This window comes from Elephantulus edwardii, unplaced genomic scaffold, assembly GCF_000299155.1.
Source record: "Elephantulus edwardii isolate Elephantulus edwardi_28Jun2011 unplaced genomic scaffold, EleEdw1.0 scaffold00098, whole genome shotgun sequence".
Lineage (NCBI taxonomy): Eukaryota > Metazoa > Chordata > Mammalia > Macroscelidea > Macroscelididae > Elephantulus > Elephantulus edwardii.
In genome coordinates this window covers 5,578,354-5,594,962 of record NW_006399848.1, presented here as the reverse complement: position 1 = coordinate 5,594,962, position 16,609 = coordinate 5,578,354, and the positions used below count along the sequence as shown (strand labels likewise).

At 41.6% G+C, this 16,609-nt stretch overlaps 1 protein-coding gene across 3 annotated transcripts in view; it reads right to left on the bottom strand.

The window, feature by feature from the left end:
• The window catches only part of CDK14 (cyclin-dependent kinase 14), a 691,509-nt gene that overhangs the window by 95,125 nt on the left and 579,775 nt on the right, over positions 1–16,609 (bottom strand). For all 3 annotated transcript variants that reach the window (XM_006891459.1, XM_006891458.1, XM_006891460.1), the window contains one exon: positions 2,176–2,239. In XM_006891459.1, coding sequence (XP_006891521.1) covers positions 2,176–2,239 — 64 coding nt within the window. The remainder of the gene's footprint in view (positions 1–2,175; positions 2,240–16,609) is intronic.

Below are 16,609 nucleotides of genomic sequence, written 5' to 3'. Positions count from 1 at the left end.
TCCTTCCCTAGGATTTAAGATTCTAACACAGGGAATCCTTTATCTGCCCACATTTGGATCTTCTGTAAAGAGCTGTGTTTTCACTTCAATGCCATTAGGAACAAAAGATGCATCAGAAGATGCCTCTTGCTTGGTTTAAACATCACTGTCACCACCCACAAAAAAATTTTCCTATGAAGGCAAATTTCTACCATCTTTTAAGACATAGAAACCATTTAGAATTTCCAGGAGAAGTACAAAAAGTCTTCTGGGAAGCAGAGGAGGATAAAAGAATTTTAAGCACACTGTACACTTCCTGTAGAAAAATATTAAGAACAAAAATAGCTTCCCAACCCAGTCATTCTTTGGGATTGATAATTTATTCTGATAGTCCCCCAAAGGAGGGATGAGGAGACAAAGAATATATTTGGCTCCCCTCACAGAAATTATTCATAATTCACTTCCCTCATAGAATAATATGCTGTTAGATCTTCCATAAAATCTCTTTCAGTAATTTTATGGTGTGTCTGTATTTCATAGATCCTTCTTTTTTGCTAACAGTGGGAAGAAAAAAAAACAACCAACAAGAGTATCATTTTATAAGAATCCATTCCACTTATTTTATTAAATTTTCAATTCCAAACCTTTCAAGTCTCCTACAAAAATTAAATGGACTGTTTTGAAAATTCCACGTCTGTTAAGTGTAATTATTAAAATGTCAAGTTTCATGACTGCCACCTACTGAGCAGAAAAAATATGACAAGTTATTTCAAAAGTTCCACATTTGCTCTAGGATTTTCCCATATCCTAGGATTTTCAACTTTTTACATTTAAAAAGGATTAAAGGAGTATTCTTGGCCTAGTCTCTTGAGACTTACTTTGCTAATCCAAAAGTCACGTCTCTCCAGGGTTTCACATCCACCAGCAATTCCACCTGAGAGAGACTGGCAATCTCCCCTGGCATTTACAGCCTTGCAAACTCAGGAGGGTCAGACCTGAGTTGAGTCACTCATGAATTGGTTCGGATTCAAGCTGAATTTTAGTTTTTTTCTTTGAATGTGACATTCAGAATACTTACATACTTAAGCTCAAATTATTTGACTATATAGCATTAATTTTGTAATTTAAAAAAAATCAAGATTTGATGTTTGCTTTACAATGTAATGCTTTTCCTAATTTTATTATAGGAATCCACATGCATTGATTTTAATGGATTAATTTTAAAACAGGATCTAAATTTTGTTTTATCAACATAAACATTTGTCTTCTTCATGATGAAAAGGAATGTTTACTATACAATTAGCTAGCTTCCCAAATCAGAGAAGTACGTATTGCAAAGGGAACGATGGTGGCTTAATGGTAAGGAATTGTACTGCCAATGCAATAGTACAATGTTCAAATCTACCAGCTGCTCTGCAGGAGAAAGACAGACAATCAACTCCTGTGTGATTTACTGCTTCTGAAAAGCTGTTGGAGAAACACCTATGGTCAGTTTTGACTCTACAATACAACAGCAGCATACACAGTGAAAATCTCTCATAAGTAATGGTACTGACTTCATTATTTAAAAAGTAAAACAGGGACTGTTAACACAGATTCTGGCTCATGGTCAAACACCCCATGTGTGTCAAGAGAATGTTACTTCATGGGATTTTCAATGGCTGGTTTTTCTGGAAGTATATAAATAGGACTTTCTTTCACAAAAAAAGTAGACAAATAGGCACTTTCACAAAGTACCTCTGGGTTGACTCAAATTGCCAACTTGTAGGGTAACAGTCTAGTGATTAATTGTTTGTGCTGTCCAGGGACTACTCAAGCTTTACAAGCAAATTAATTCTAAAAACAAAAGGGCTACTCCATATATCAACTCAACAACTTGAAAAACCTCCAACTTATGGTGTCAACTCAGAACCAACTCATAGTTGTCCTTCCATGAGGTTTAAGTGGGTGCAGAGGAGAAGACTGCCCATCCTTCTCCCACAGAGATGCTGGGAGATTTGAACTGTCAGAGAGGTGAGACGCTAGCAGGCGACGCGAGCAGGCCACTACACTATGGGCTGAGCTACCAGAGTCCCCTCAACAACTGCACAAGTAACAGAACTGCGCTGAGGTAAAATACGAGCTTGAGGGGTAATATTTACATATGTAGTCTTTGCATTTAGGAACAGTGAAGCACATGTAATTACTGGAACATACCTGGCTTAAAATGTGGTAAAGAATGAACTCCAGGCCATGTGTCCTCATTTGGCGTTCCAAGAACCTAGCGGAGAGCAGGAAATTGTGGAAAACAGACTTATTATTTCCAAAGCATTTAAATTCTCTGCTATAGAAAACAGTACACTGCACTTTATGAGACTGGATTTTTTCCATTGTCCTCTGCCAGGGATTTTATTTTAGTGAAAACAAACCCAGCTACAGAGCCACCCAAGACAAATCTCTACATCCTAACGAATGCAGCTGAATGTGATAAGACAAGTTAAATCTGCTATCTTTTTTCAACTTCAAGCTCAGGAGGCAGGCTTAGGACTCAGACATAAGCTGTCATCTCCATGGAACAGAGTCAAGATGTGTGGCTCCCTCATGATTCTTTCATGAGCGATTGCCCCTCCTTCCAGTACACAGTATCTCTGCTTAGTAGTTCCAATTCTGTCAATTTCTCCTCCAAATCCTCTCTTCTAAGCATCATCATTTTTCAAAGGAATAAAATCAACAGCATTGGATATTCAAGTTTCCTATTGGCTATGTTGTCGTTAAGTGCCGTAGAGTCGTAGACGACCCATAGCAACCTTACGAACCAAAGTCTTGCACACAAAACTTTAACCTTTTCTCCAAGTAAGGAGAGTTTCTGGAGGCAAGCTTTTATTTATTTTTTTTTAAAAGAGGATGTTCAAGTTTCCTATTGGCCAAACTGTTCATTAAAGTTACAATTTTTAATTATGTCAATTACTTTCCCCACTCCCTCACCAAAATAGTTTTCTAACTCTTTTACTTTTGCATCTAAATTTCCACATTCTTCCCCTGTTTGCCTTTCTAACACTACAATGCTTAACCCAGCCAAGGCATTAAAGGGGCAGGTCTATTGCCATTGGAGTGGGGCTTTTTTCCATCTCATTTTCCAGTTTTGTGAGATAGACCTATTATAGTCAATGAACTGGTAAGTTACCAGTTGAGAACCATAAAGTCTTTATGATTAACTACCCAGATCCTGGAAAAAGATTGCTCAGGTTCAAATTGTTGCTTTATGAATTACCAATTATGTGACCATGATTTAGAAACAGATAAGTTTCACTTGTGAAAGGAAGCGGATACCAGCCCCATTTACTTTTGTGGACAACACTGCTTGGCATCTCGTAAGCACAGTGTAAGCAGCAAACATTTTTCAAAACACCCCAGAACACTGAGTCAGTCCAGGGATGTGGGAGCCATGTAGAAGGACCTATTCATAATCTAAATATTCAAAGTTTCAAAGAAGCACCTTTTCCCTCACGCAGTGGCTCGTAGTTTGGAGAAGCCAATGCCATAGGCTGTACTTCAAACAAACACGATGGATGAACAAGGAGAGTCCAGGTTAGAAAGGGCAAGGATGGACCTGGAAGCTGGCGAAAGGAAAGGAGGAATGATAGATACCATCAAAGAAAATGAATCTCACTGATTTTTATCTCCAAGGAATAGTGGTCACCTATGGGTACACAAAGGTCTATTCTAAAGTACAATGTTCTGAATGATAGGATATTATCTATCCATATGCATGTAAGAAAGGCCTATTAATATGACCATTATTTAAATATAAGCACTAATAACTAAGGCCAAGGAAGAGGAAAATATAAAAAGGGAGGATTTATACCAACTCTTGAAGTTCAAAATAGATCAAACATGCAATCAAGATGCAATAGTTGGTTTAATTAGTTAATTTAATTAATTAGTGACTGGAATGCAAAAGTTGGAAACAATGAGGAAGCGATGGTAGAAAGTACAGACTGGTGACAGAAACGAGTTTGGAGAATGAATGATTGCATTTTGTACATTCAATGATTTATTCAGCACAAATACTTTTTTTTTTTTAAGAAACACAAAAGGTGATTTTAAACATGGACCTCACCTGACAAATTGCATAGGAATCAGATTGAATGAATCACTGGAGAAGCTCAATAGCAGCGGTCAATACCATTGTTTGCAATTACTATGTGCAAGTTCAAATTGAGACTGAAGATGAAAATAAATCCACAAGAACTAAAATACAACCTTGAATCTCTACCATCTGAATGAAAAAATCAGCTTAAGAAAAGATTTGAGGCATTGACCAATGATCGAGGAGCTGGGGGATGAAATCACGGCCATCACACATGAAGACAACAAAAAGTCATTACAAAGATAGAGGAGAAAGAAAAAACCAAAAGCGAAGTCAGAAGAAAATTGCATTAGAGTGTCCAGAAGCCATGGCAAAGGGAAGAGAGGTCAGAGTGAGAGAGCTGAATAGAAGATTTCAAAGCGCAGCTCGATATAACAAAGCGTGCAAAAGCTGGAGCCAGAGAATACAAAAGGAAAACATGCTCAGCATTTCTCAAGCTGAAAGAACTTCAAGTCTCAAGTTGCAATACTGAGAGAGATGCCATGTGCAAAATATTGAGGGGCCCAGGAAATATCAAAAGAAGATGGAAGGAATATACTGACTCATTTTACCAAAAAGAAATGGTCTACATTGAAAAAAGGTCAGGAAGTACCATTTGAACAAAAGTCACCAGTAACAGGGAAGAGTTCAAGCCGCATTGACGACATCAGTAAAAAATAAAGTCCTTGGAATAGATGAAATATCAATTGACATGGTTCAGATAACAGATGCAGTCCTGAATGTGGCCACCACAATAAACCAGAAAATATGGAGGGCAGCTGCCTGGCCAACTAACTGAAGAGATCCATATTTATTCCTATTCCCAAGAAGGGTGATCCAACAGAATGTGTAAATTATAGGACAATATCATTAATATCACATGCAAGGTAAATACTGCTGAAGATCATCCAGAAATGGCCGAAACATTACATGGACAGGGAACTGCCAGAAGTTCAAGCAGAACTCAGAAGAGGCCATAGTTTATTCCTTCAGGAGGCCCACATTTGATCATACTCACCACATTAGGGTATGAGGGTGTGTCTAGGACTCTGCCTTGAGGCCTCTGGTTCGCATAAAGTGAAGGCCAGGATTAGAGAAGCGCTGCCGTCAATCTAACAGGTGTATTCTTGTGGGCAAATGAAGAGTGATGCTGGAGTTCAAAGGAATGAGGGCCTGAATCTTACTTAGCCCTCGTGCCTTCACAGTTCTTTGGGAGAAAGGCAGGGGAGGACAACATAGTAAGGAGCACTGAGGTGTGCTAAGTAAAGAAGGGTGGGGGCGACAGCACAGGAGTCCAGCTATGATTAAAGACTTAGAACAGAAGATGTCCAGTGCTCCAAATTATCGCACAGCTTATACCCCATGTGTCTGCAGAGTGCTTCCCTCTCCCTGCCTGTTGTAGCCTTGGTCCTGCCTCTGATTTTCTCAGGTTACTTCCTACTCCTGTTTTTAGCTGCAGCTCAAGTCTCACCTTTTCCTGAAACACTGCCTAGATTCCCTGGTCCAAGTAACAGCTGCCTCTCAGCGTCTCCAAGGGTTTCCTGTAGACTTCTATTGTAGGGCCTATTCTACCACCTCATGACGTTTTGGGTAATCTCCCCACTAGAGCGTGGATCTTCAGAGAGATGCTCATCTCCCGATATCTCCTGCCTAGCAGGTTTCTCACACAAAACATGCACTCAACATATGCTCACTGAATGAGTGACTGGCTTGTCTGGATAGCAGCGTGAAGTTCAGTGCTTCTGGATCGTGGGATGAGGAAGCTGGGGCCAGATTCTGAATCTAGCAAGATGGCCCTTCTATGTCTGTTTCAGGTTTTCTTAAGCTGCAGGTCACATGCATGACAAGGAGGATATAAAATGGATTTTTAAAGTTTACAGTGGTTTGTTCTTTTTAAAAATATGAACAGAGGACACTGCGTTTGTGCAAGATACAAGTTTATGAAACTTTTGTCCTAGTTGTATCTGCGCATTATATAAAAAGTAAAGGCCACTTGTACATAGAACAAGGAGTTATTCCTGAACTGAAGAACACAAAATCTGAGCAAAGCTGGATGACAAGGATGAGGAGCTAAGTTCTGGATCCAGGGAACTTGAGAAATGAGCCAGGAAGACGGAAATGGTCCTAAATCTTTCTAACTCATTGCTGTCAAGCCAGAAATGACTGCTAGCTGACGCTCTAGAGAGTTTTCAAAGGCTGTAAATCACACAGGAGATTACCATCGTTGTCTGCAGGAGCGGTTGGTAGTTTTGAACCACCTGCTTTAGGGCTGGCAGTGCAAATGCTTGCCCAGTAGGGCCCCAGAGCTCCCAAGGCAGGTCATCAGAGAAGAGTTTTCTGTAGAGAAAAGCATTTGGGATTGTTCAGCATACAGGTGGTGGTGCAGAGCAAAAGGGATTTACTTCCCTTTGCTCACTCATAAACTGTTCCCAGAGGGTGTCTGTGCGCTTTCCTGAACTATCTAGCACCTTTAGAGGAAGATGTCATCTGAACAGTAGAGGTTTACACAGCCTGATCCCAATGAACTATGACTCTAGAACCTCAAACACATACTCCCAGGTTCAGGTGCACACCGACAAGCCAGGCACAAACAGCATCCATCCCAACAGGGGCTTAATTCTGGGCTTGAGTGATTGACACAGTGGCTGTAATGACAGGCTCAAGCAGAGAAGAAAATGTGAGGGCGGCACAGGCCAAGGCAGGGCTGCAATCTGTCCTTTACAGGTGGCCAGGAGCGGTACTTGACTCCAGAGCATTTGGCAACATCATCATCACCACACACTTATGTTACTGTGCAGTATAAACATACTGTAATCTCATTGGCCTCAAAGTGGTCCAAGGCATAGTGATTCTCCATTGGGTTTCCAAGGCTATAAATCGTAATGGAAGGAGATGGCCCATCTTTCTCCAGTGGAGGGAGTGGTCGGTGTGAACAGCTAGAGAAATGTGGCCTTTAGTTAATACTGCAACTTGCTAGGGACCATGCCACCAGAGCTCCCTTTTGAGAAAAGCTAAATGATTCACTTGACTCTCTTTATTGTGATTATTTGCATTACGGGGGTGGTCTGGAATGGAACCTGCAATATCAGAGGTACGTGTGTGTCTTCAGAATGACAGAACAAGGAAGAAAAAAGACACAGTAGAGTGCAGAGAAGGAGACAGTATCCATATCAATATGGTGTGTATGCAGGAAAGGGAGTTTAATCTTCAGTTTACTTTTGTAAGGGAGTTTACTTTTGTTCCACATACAAAGGGAAGTCACGCAGGGCATTCAGTAGGGAGATGATGAGATCAGATATGCACTTTGTAGGAGTCATGGAGACAGGTGTGGATGACGGGCAGAGAGGCCAATAAAGAAACCAGAGGGGAAGGCCGAGGTGAGGGTTCTCACCTAACGCCCCTGAGAATCACTGGTGGCCTCTCAAACACACACAGCCCCTGCCCCCACCTTGTGGAAGACATCCTACAACATCCTTTTCACTATCCAGTTATGGAACGCATAGGTAACACAAGCGACCTACACAAAACTGTAAAGTAGGAAAATCAATAAATCCTGAAAACCACTGCATGGAAAAGATATGAATGTCCCGAAAAAACTATGCATTTAAAGAGGAACTCTAACAGTATGACACTGAAGGGTAAAATGAAATGATAGCCCCAGCTATAAATGATGACCCATTCAACTGGAGTGTATTAGAGATTCTGACATCATGAGCAGTTTTTGTTAATGACAAAGTTTTCTGAAATCATTGATTAAAACTTAAATACACACAGACACGCACCATCCTTGGTTTAATATTAGCTGGATGCTTAGAAAATTCAATGTATATCAGAACAGAACAAAATGTTTTATCCATATGTAAAGCCAGATTCATATATATTGGGCTTATTATATGATTCATTTCTTGTATTTATAGTTGAGAATACAGAGATTACTGAGAATACTTGGTTCCACAGTCAGCACTCTTGGTAACAGCAGCCAGGAAATCAAGAGATGAATTGCTTTGGGAAAGTCAGCTGTGAGGGACCTCTCGAGTACTGAAGAGCAAAGACGTCAGGCTGGAGACTAAGGTGTGCCTGATCCAGGCTATAGTCTTCACAATTAGGCGCTATGCATCAGAGAGTTGGACAGTGTATAGGGATGACAGAAAGAGAATTGATGCCTTTGAGCTGTGGTGTTGGAGAAGAATGTTGAATATACCACGGACTGCTAGAACAAACAGGTTTGTCCTGGAGAGGGTGAAGTCGGAATGCTCCTTGGAGTCAAGGATTCTGAAGCTTCATCTGACATACTTTGGGCATGTTGCAAGGAGGGACTGGTCCTTGGAGAGAGATATCATGCTTGGAAGAGTGGAGGAACGGCGCAGGAGAGGAAGACCCTCGATGAGATGGATCGATTCTGGAGTGGTGGGAATGAGTGTGTTTGAGACTGCAAGGTTGGCACAGGTAGAATGGCCTTTAGAGCTCTTGTACATAGGGTCGCTATGAGTCGCAAGCGACTTGATGGCACATAACAACAACAACATCAACAGTACAGATATTATTAATTTGAAACTTAAACATAATTATAGTATTGCCATTAGATGTTGTCAGTCAAAAGAGGCTCCAACTCATAGTAACCCAATGAGCAATTTAATTACTCCTGGCTTGGTCCTGCACCATCCTCACTGCCTGCTGTGCTGAAATCCATGGCTGCAGTCACTATAATTGTTGTGGTTGTTGTTGTGTATGACAGAGTTGGAATCGACCCATAGCTGACCCTACAGTAGATTTTTAGAGGCACTTAATCGCCCAGGAGGAGACTTTCCATCCTCCAGCGAAGAGGCTGGTGGCCTCGGACCACGTGCCTTCCAGAAGCCATCACAGCTTCTTGCCACTAGGTCACTAGAGCTCTCTATCACTAGAACAATCAGTCTTTATGAAGTTCTTCCTCTCTTTTTATGACTCTCCATTTTTCCAAGAACAATGTCCTTCTCAAGGGAATGGCCCCTCTTGAAAAAAATGCCTGAAGTATTTAAGATGAAATCTCATCATCATTCTTGCTTCCAAGAAGCACTCTGACTGCATTTCTTCTACGATAGATTTGTTCTTTAGTCTTCTATGGTACATCCAAAGTGTTTAACTAACAGAAGAGTTGGTGAGTCACTTCCCTCTTCACTGTGGAGGGCTGATCCACAAAATGCTGAAATTGCAGAATCCTTACCCGTCTGTCACCCCCTAAACACCGGTGTTGTTGGTAAATCCATTTGAGATAACTGCCCCTGATTAGGGATTTCAGGGCTGCAATCTTTATACAAGGCCACCAGATTTTCTCCTGCAGTGCATTAAGATAGTTTCAAATTGTGGCTCCTCCAGCAGCAGCACCCCTATCAGAGGGAAAGCTGAAAAGCCTGAGATGATTCCCAAAATGGCCTTAGGCTATGACACTACTTCCATTGAGAATCAGTGTTTTCAAAATATCTCTGGCTAGGTTCCTGCCCAGAACAATTAAATGAGCTCTTTGCAAAAGCTCCCCTGATGACTCTAAATTCAACAGAAGTACTGGTTTAAAGCTGCTTCTTCCAAAGTGTGGAATATGTACTCCACTCTGGAGATCATTTTAGGACACGACTAAAGCATTAACTACTCTTAGGACTTACACTATGACCGTGACTCCCTTTTCAATACTTATTCTAATCCTTGCGAGAATATTAAAGAGGCAGTCTCTGCTTCCTTTATAAGACTTGCTAAGACTTCTTCATAGAGAGCTCTGGTGGCCTAGGGAGTAAGGAGTTGTGTTGCCAACTCAAAGGCAGGCAGTTTGATTCCACTAGCTGCTCCATGAGAAAGATGAACAATCGCCTCCCAAGTGATTAACAACTGCCTCTGATTAAACCCACTGGAGGGACAGTTATGAGTCAGTTCCAACTTGACAGCCCGTAACAACAATTGGAGTCTATGGGTGGTTCCAAAGTTTAAGGTCTCAGCTGTCACACAGGGGGCTTGAATTCATCACAGGAACCCCAGAATAACTGCTTCCAAACCATGACAGCTGTTGAAAACCACATGAAGTTTTACTGTGACACACATGGGCCACTATAACAGAGTCAATGACAACTGGTGTTTAAAGCTTTTGCCTACATCCCACCATAGAGGAAGTGGCCTTAGGCTCCGAACACCCACATGGGCCAAGACGACCCAGGCAAAACAGCATTAATACTGGATGGCTTTGCATTCCCCCCCACACACACACCAAATAAGTCTTCTGTTTATGGCAAATTATAAAACTTTTCTGCTTTCTTTGGTGATTTTAATAAATATATAAAATGATTTAAATGAGTTGGCTGAAAGAAAAATGTTGTCGTTAAGAGTAATCGTTGCACAATTCAATGGGGGAGGTGAAGGAAATGGGAAGGATCTTTTGTGAAAACCATATATTCAAACATTGTAAATAAATCAGTATAAAATTTTAACAAAGAGTATTTGTGCCATGATGCTATGTGGTGCTGTTGTTGTGTAATGTCGAGTTGGAACTGACCCATAGCTGACCCGCCGGCAGGTTTTCAGAGGCAGTTAATCGCACGGGGGAAGAGTGCCTATCTCTCTCCCACAGAGCAGCTGGTGGGTTCAAATCGCGGGCCTTTGCGTGCAGCATCTAACCACTAGGCTACCAGGGTTGATGCTATAGCAAATATATAAATGTTTCTGCTATGTCCCATTGAGTTGGAACTGACCCCTAGTTGACCCTCTAGTGGATTTTCAGAAGCATTAAACTATACGGGAGGAGAATGCCCATCTTTCTCCCACAGCGCAGCTGCTGGATTCCAACTTCATGACTTCTGGTTGACCACACAGGCACACATGCATACTACTCACCCACTCATGGAAACTGACTCATAGATGATCCTCCACTGAGTTTCCAAGGCTGTAAACCACATGGGAGGAGACTGCTCATCTTTCTCTAGTGAAGCTGCTGGGGAGTTCAAACTGCCAGAGAGGCATGGTCTATGGGTCAGCAGCACGAGTGCTTATGGACTAGGACACCAGAGCTCGCACACACACACACACACACACACACACACACACACACACACACACAATCTTAATACACAGGTAAGAGAAAGGGAAGGAGAGAGAGACGGAGAGGGGGAGGGAGGGAGGATGGGAGCAGAAGGAGGAGGAGGAGAGGGAGAGGGAGAGAGAGAGAATGAACAAATCCGAGAGAGCTGATATGTGGGCTAGAGATGCTGCAGTTGAACCATTCAGCTGCTAACCAAGTTTGGTAGTTCAAATCCTCCAGAGGCTGTGGAGAAAAATGAGGAGTTTGCTTCCATAAGTATTTACAGCTTTGGAAACCCTAGGAGCAATTCTACTCTGTTCTATAAGACTACTATGAATTGGATTTGACTCACTGGCAGTCGGTCTGGGCTAGAGAAAGAACAGGAAAGGGCTGGAGGACACTAAATGGATACTGAATGGCATGCACTGATTTCCATTCTTCTGTCCTGACTGGCTTTTGTGATGAAAATGCAGGGGGGAGAAGAGCCAACATGGCAAGCAGGAGACTGGAGACTTCTTAACAATTTTCTCCAAATCAGACAGACCACAGTCAAGTTTCCAGTCTGTGTTGAGTTTTACTGTTGTAGTTGTTGCTATGGGTGGTTGAGTTGGAAGCAACTCATAGTTGACCCCAGCAGGATTTCAGAGGCATTAAATTGCACAGGAGGCAAATTTCCACCTTTCTCATGTGGGACAGCAAGAGTTTCACTCGGCCCTCACAAAACAAATTGTTATTATTAAACACTCACTGTACCGGCAATTTTCTCAACACAGTTTATTCCTTGTGACAGTGTTTGCTCAAGATTGCATGGCTAGAAACTGGTGGAGCTGAAATTCAAAGTCAAATGGGTTTAACTAGAAAGACCAACATCTAAAGAACTGTTTGAACTTGCTGCCAGGGGAAGCGGACAAGATAAATGTGGTGTTGTTGCTGTGTGCTGTCAAGTCGGAATTTACATATAGCTGACTCTCCATCGGGTTTTCATAGGTGACTCACACCAGAGAGACTGTCCAGCTTTCTTCTGTGGAGCAGAGGGTGGATTTAAACTTTTGGGACCAAGCAGCTTCTTACCACTAGGCCTGTTGTTGGATTCATTGTTAGGTGCCATGGAGTCAGGTACAAATCATTGCAATCCTATGAACCCTGAACCCTGTCCTATCCTGTAGCGTCATCATCTCTGACACACTAGAGCCCATTGCTGAAGTCACCATGTCAATCCATCACACTGGTGCTTCCCTCTCCTTTTCTGACTCTTCAACTCTCCAAGCGTGATGTTTCTTTCCTTGGAATAGCCTTGCCTAGCTACATAGTCAAGGTATGAAAGATGAAGCTTTGCCATCTTTGTCTTCAAGGAGCACTTTGGCCACCCTTCAACACATCTCTCTTTGTTCTTCTGGCAGTCCAAAATGCTCAACTGCAAGGATAGCAGTTTGAAAACTAAGGTGCACCTGATTCTGACCTCAATCACTGGCTACTACACAGCTGAGAGTTGGACAATTAATAAGAATGACAGAAGACTCGATGCCTTTGAGTTGTGGTGCTGAAGAGCACTGACCATCCCTTGGACTGCCACCAGGTATTGTTGTTATGCACTGTTGAGTCATTTGTGACTCATAGAGCCCTATGTAAAATAGCTCTAAACCCTGCTCTATCTTGAGCTAACTTCATTGTTTCTGACACATCTAATTCCATTACTCCAGTCACTGAGTCAACCCATCTCACTGAAGGTCTTCTTTTCTTACACGGTCCCTCTACCCTTCTAAAAGGACTGATCTCTCTTTACAACATGTCCAAAATATGTCAGATGGAGCTTCAGAATCCTTGCCTCCAAGGAACAGCCTGATTTTACCCTCTCCAGGACAAACTTGTTTGTTTTCCTAGCAGTCCATGATACATTCAGTATTCTTCTTCAGCACCACAGCTCAAAGGCATCAATGGCATTAAATGTTTCACACTCAACAACAGACTAGGCTCAAGAAAAGTTTTGAGTCTTAGGAACAAGGCTTTGTTTACTTTCTCTTCCTCTCCTTTTCAAACACACACTAGATACAATCCTCTTTAGCATTTTCATCAGTCATGTTGAAAAACATGTTTAATACTTTCAGACAACACAAAATAGAAGGGATGTGCAATATTCTAATGGATGAGCCAGGATTTTAAAAAGATCATCAGATATTGGATAAACCTAAGAGAAGGAAATTGGGAAGTCAAATCTGGCACTTAGCTGCAACCAATACATTCTTTAAGATTAGGAAGACCTGGCAGGCAACAATTTATGTGGAAGAGATGCCTGGATGTTAATGCAGTACGACTTATATGAGACTATGCAGCAGAAAACAAAAGACACTATGGTGGGTAGACGCACAATAAGGTGCCTGGCCCTATGACATCTGCCTGCAAGTATTCACATCCTTTTGTAATAAATGTGTTAAAGTGAGTGGGACAAGACCCTACTTCCAAACCCTAGGATGTTGCAATGGTGACGGTATGTCACTTTTGGGATTGCATTACAACAGATATTAGCTCCTCTTTTTTGCCTTGAGGAAGCAAACAACTGCTCTGGAAAGACTGCATGTCAAGGAACTAATGGGGGCTATGGCCAGGAGCTGGCAAGAAAGCAAAGCCCTCAGTGTGAAAGAAATGGGATGCTGCCCACAATTACGTGAGCTTCGAAGCATATCCCTTCTCTTTCATCCAAGCCTCAGAGGAGACTGCAGTCCAGGTCACACCTTGACTACAGACTTTTAGGTTCAGCTAAGTCATGTGGTTCAGATCCTGAACCACGGTATTTATGACAAGTGCGTGTTATTTCAAGTCACTGAGTGTTCAGTAACATTGTTTTGCAGCAATAAACAATGCAAATGTAATAAAGGAATAATACTGTATACTCTTTAGGGAATACTAGGTTGTGCCATATTAACATACTTGTTATGTGCTGAATCATTCATAGCTGACCCTCTAGTGGGTTTCAGAGGCTATCAAACACATGGGGAGACAGCACATCTTTCTCTAACGGAGCAGCCAGTAGATGCAAACTGCCTGCCTTTGGATTGGCAGCACAACCTCTTATCTACTGGGCGACCAGAGCTCCTGGGCTGCATCTAAGGAGAGCAAGAGAATAAGGTGATGCTTTATGAAATGCTCTCAGTGGTCATGACCCCATGTTTTATGAGGATGATAGACATGATCCTCAAGAGATGAAGCAACACAATGTAAACAGAGCACTGCTTTACTTAGTGATGAATCAGATAGAAAGTGAGGGTGAGGGACTAGGACACAACATAGAAGGCTATTCTAATGACTAGAGTGATGTACCATGGAGCAAGTAGGCTAATGAAGTTAAGCAGAGCTAAGGGCTGAACTGTACATTTTGGAACCAGACACACACACACACAAAAGAATCAAATATTCTTTTCATAAGCACAAAGGTCACATGCACTAAAAATTCTGACGTAATACTAAATAGTTTGGGTGGTAAGCTGAGATCATCCGCACACATTTAGCTTTGCTTTTATTTGACTATAATTATGACTTTAATTATAACTTAAGAAGACAACAAAGAAGTTAAGCTGAAGGGAAAAGGTATAATTAGAAGGAGGGCAGAGTAGGTTTGGATGAAACTTTCCTTCTTTTCCTCTCTGGAAGAATATCATTGCTTATTTTGCATAGAGCTAGCATGTTTATTTGCTGATACCAGTTGTCTTTTGAAATCAAGATGAAGTGTGTGTGTGTGTGTGTGTGTGTGTGTGTTTCCTCTCTTCTATCCTTCCTCATGATTAACTCAATGGACATTATATAAGAGGTTGGAAGGTTATAACTGTTCATTTTTTGGCAATGACACACAGACTGTATATGGGATTTAAAACTTAAAATGCTGTTAACTATGGGTTCTTTGAAGATCAGTCAACTGCAAGGTTTTGCCGTGGCTATTATCTAACAATGGCCAGGAGAGGGAGCTATTGAATTGAGAAAATGAAAAGCTGCCAGGGCTCCAGAAAGCTGCTTGAATATATTTACTCAAGCTATTCAGCTATCATTGTTTTGTAGAGAAGGTTGCCAGGACTCAGGGCCAACTCGATGGCATTGAACAACAACAGCAATGGCACTCTGCCGAAGTGTTGGACTGGAGGAGTTAGTGTTTCTATGGAGTTTTCAACAGAGCACAAGCTTAGGTGAGCAGGAACTCAAGTAAGTAACCGGCAACTTTTAGAGTTTTATTAAAAATGCATTCCATTCACTTCTAGAAGGTAAAGCTTTCAACTTTGACTGCGGAGGTGAATCATCTGGAAAGCAGGGCACTAGTAACGATGACATGGATTAACCTGAACTGCTGACTGAACTGGGCTGGGGGCTTCCCCAGTACACATAATTTTCTAAATGATTCTGCCAGCCAGGGTTGGAAGCACTACTTGGTCCAGTTTAGGTAATCCGAGTTCTCTCAGTACAGCTGTTATGTGCCATCGATCCGGAACCAGCTCACAGCTGAGCCTCTGAAAGGTTTTTCAGAAGTGGGGAATCACATAAGAGGAGACTGCCCAGTTTTCTTTCACAGAGCCACTAGTGGATATGAACCACATGTCTTTGGATTGGCAACACAACGCTTTCTCCACTAGGCTACCAGAGCTCAAGACAGTAGGATAGTTTATCTCAAACCCACCCACTGTCATTGAGTCGATTCTGACAGCAGATTCTACAGGGCAGAGAACTAGTGCCTTATAGGGTCTCCAAGGATTTATGGAAGCAGACCACCACATATTTCTCCCTCAGAGTGACTGATAGATTTGAACCCCCAATCTCTCAATTACCACTTTGACTATTGCATCACAAAGACTCCTAGATGATTTGCCAAACTTTTAAAAGGTCTTCTGTCTACATCTAGAGGGCTACAAAAAAACAATGTTGAGCAGATGAAGAAATGTTAGAGTAAAACTAAAACAAAAACCACATCTATAATTACTTTAGAAAATGGTCTTAGTTTGCATTAAAGAAACTGCGCAGCAAAAGCAACTCTCTTTTTTTGGTATTGCGTATCTTTTTTTTAATTGGTTTGCATACAATAATCCACTTGCAATGTATTATATTCATGTATGTTGTGGGTTCATTTTTTAAATTAAAATTTTATTTTATACTGGTTTACTTTAAAAGTTTGTATACAGTAAGGTCTCACTATTTGATGGGTAGAGGAAGGGGTGGGTAAAGAACATGGGAAAGATCAGGTTTGAAAAACAATGAAAAGCAGCTTTTCTGAAATGTTTCCCCTCCAATTACATGTTCATTCTTTCCCATCCTCTGCCTCTTACTGTTTCTATTCTTAGTTTCCCTAAATCTCCCTAAATCAGAGAGAGTGATTCTCGCTCATCTCAATGACATTTTACTTCTCTCCAGATGGAATGACTTCACTGTGATGCAACTTCAGCTTGTCGGTGTCCAACTGTGCACTGTGGGAACCACTGGGAAGGAAATGTGGGCAGGCTCCCTGGTCT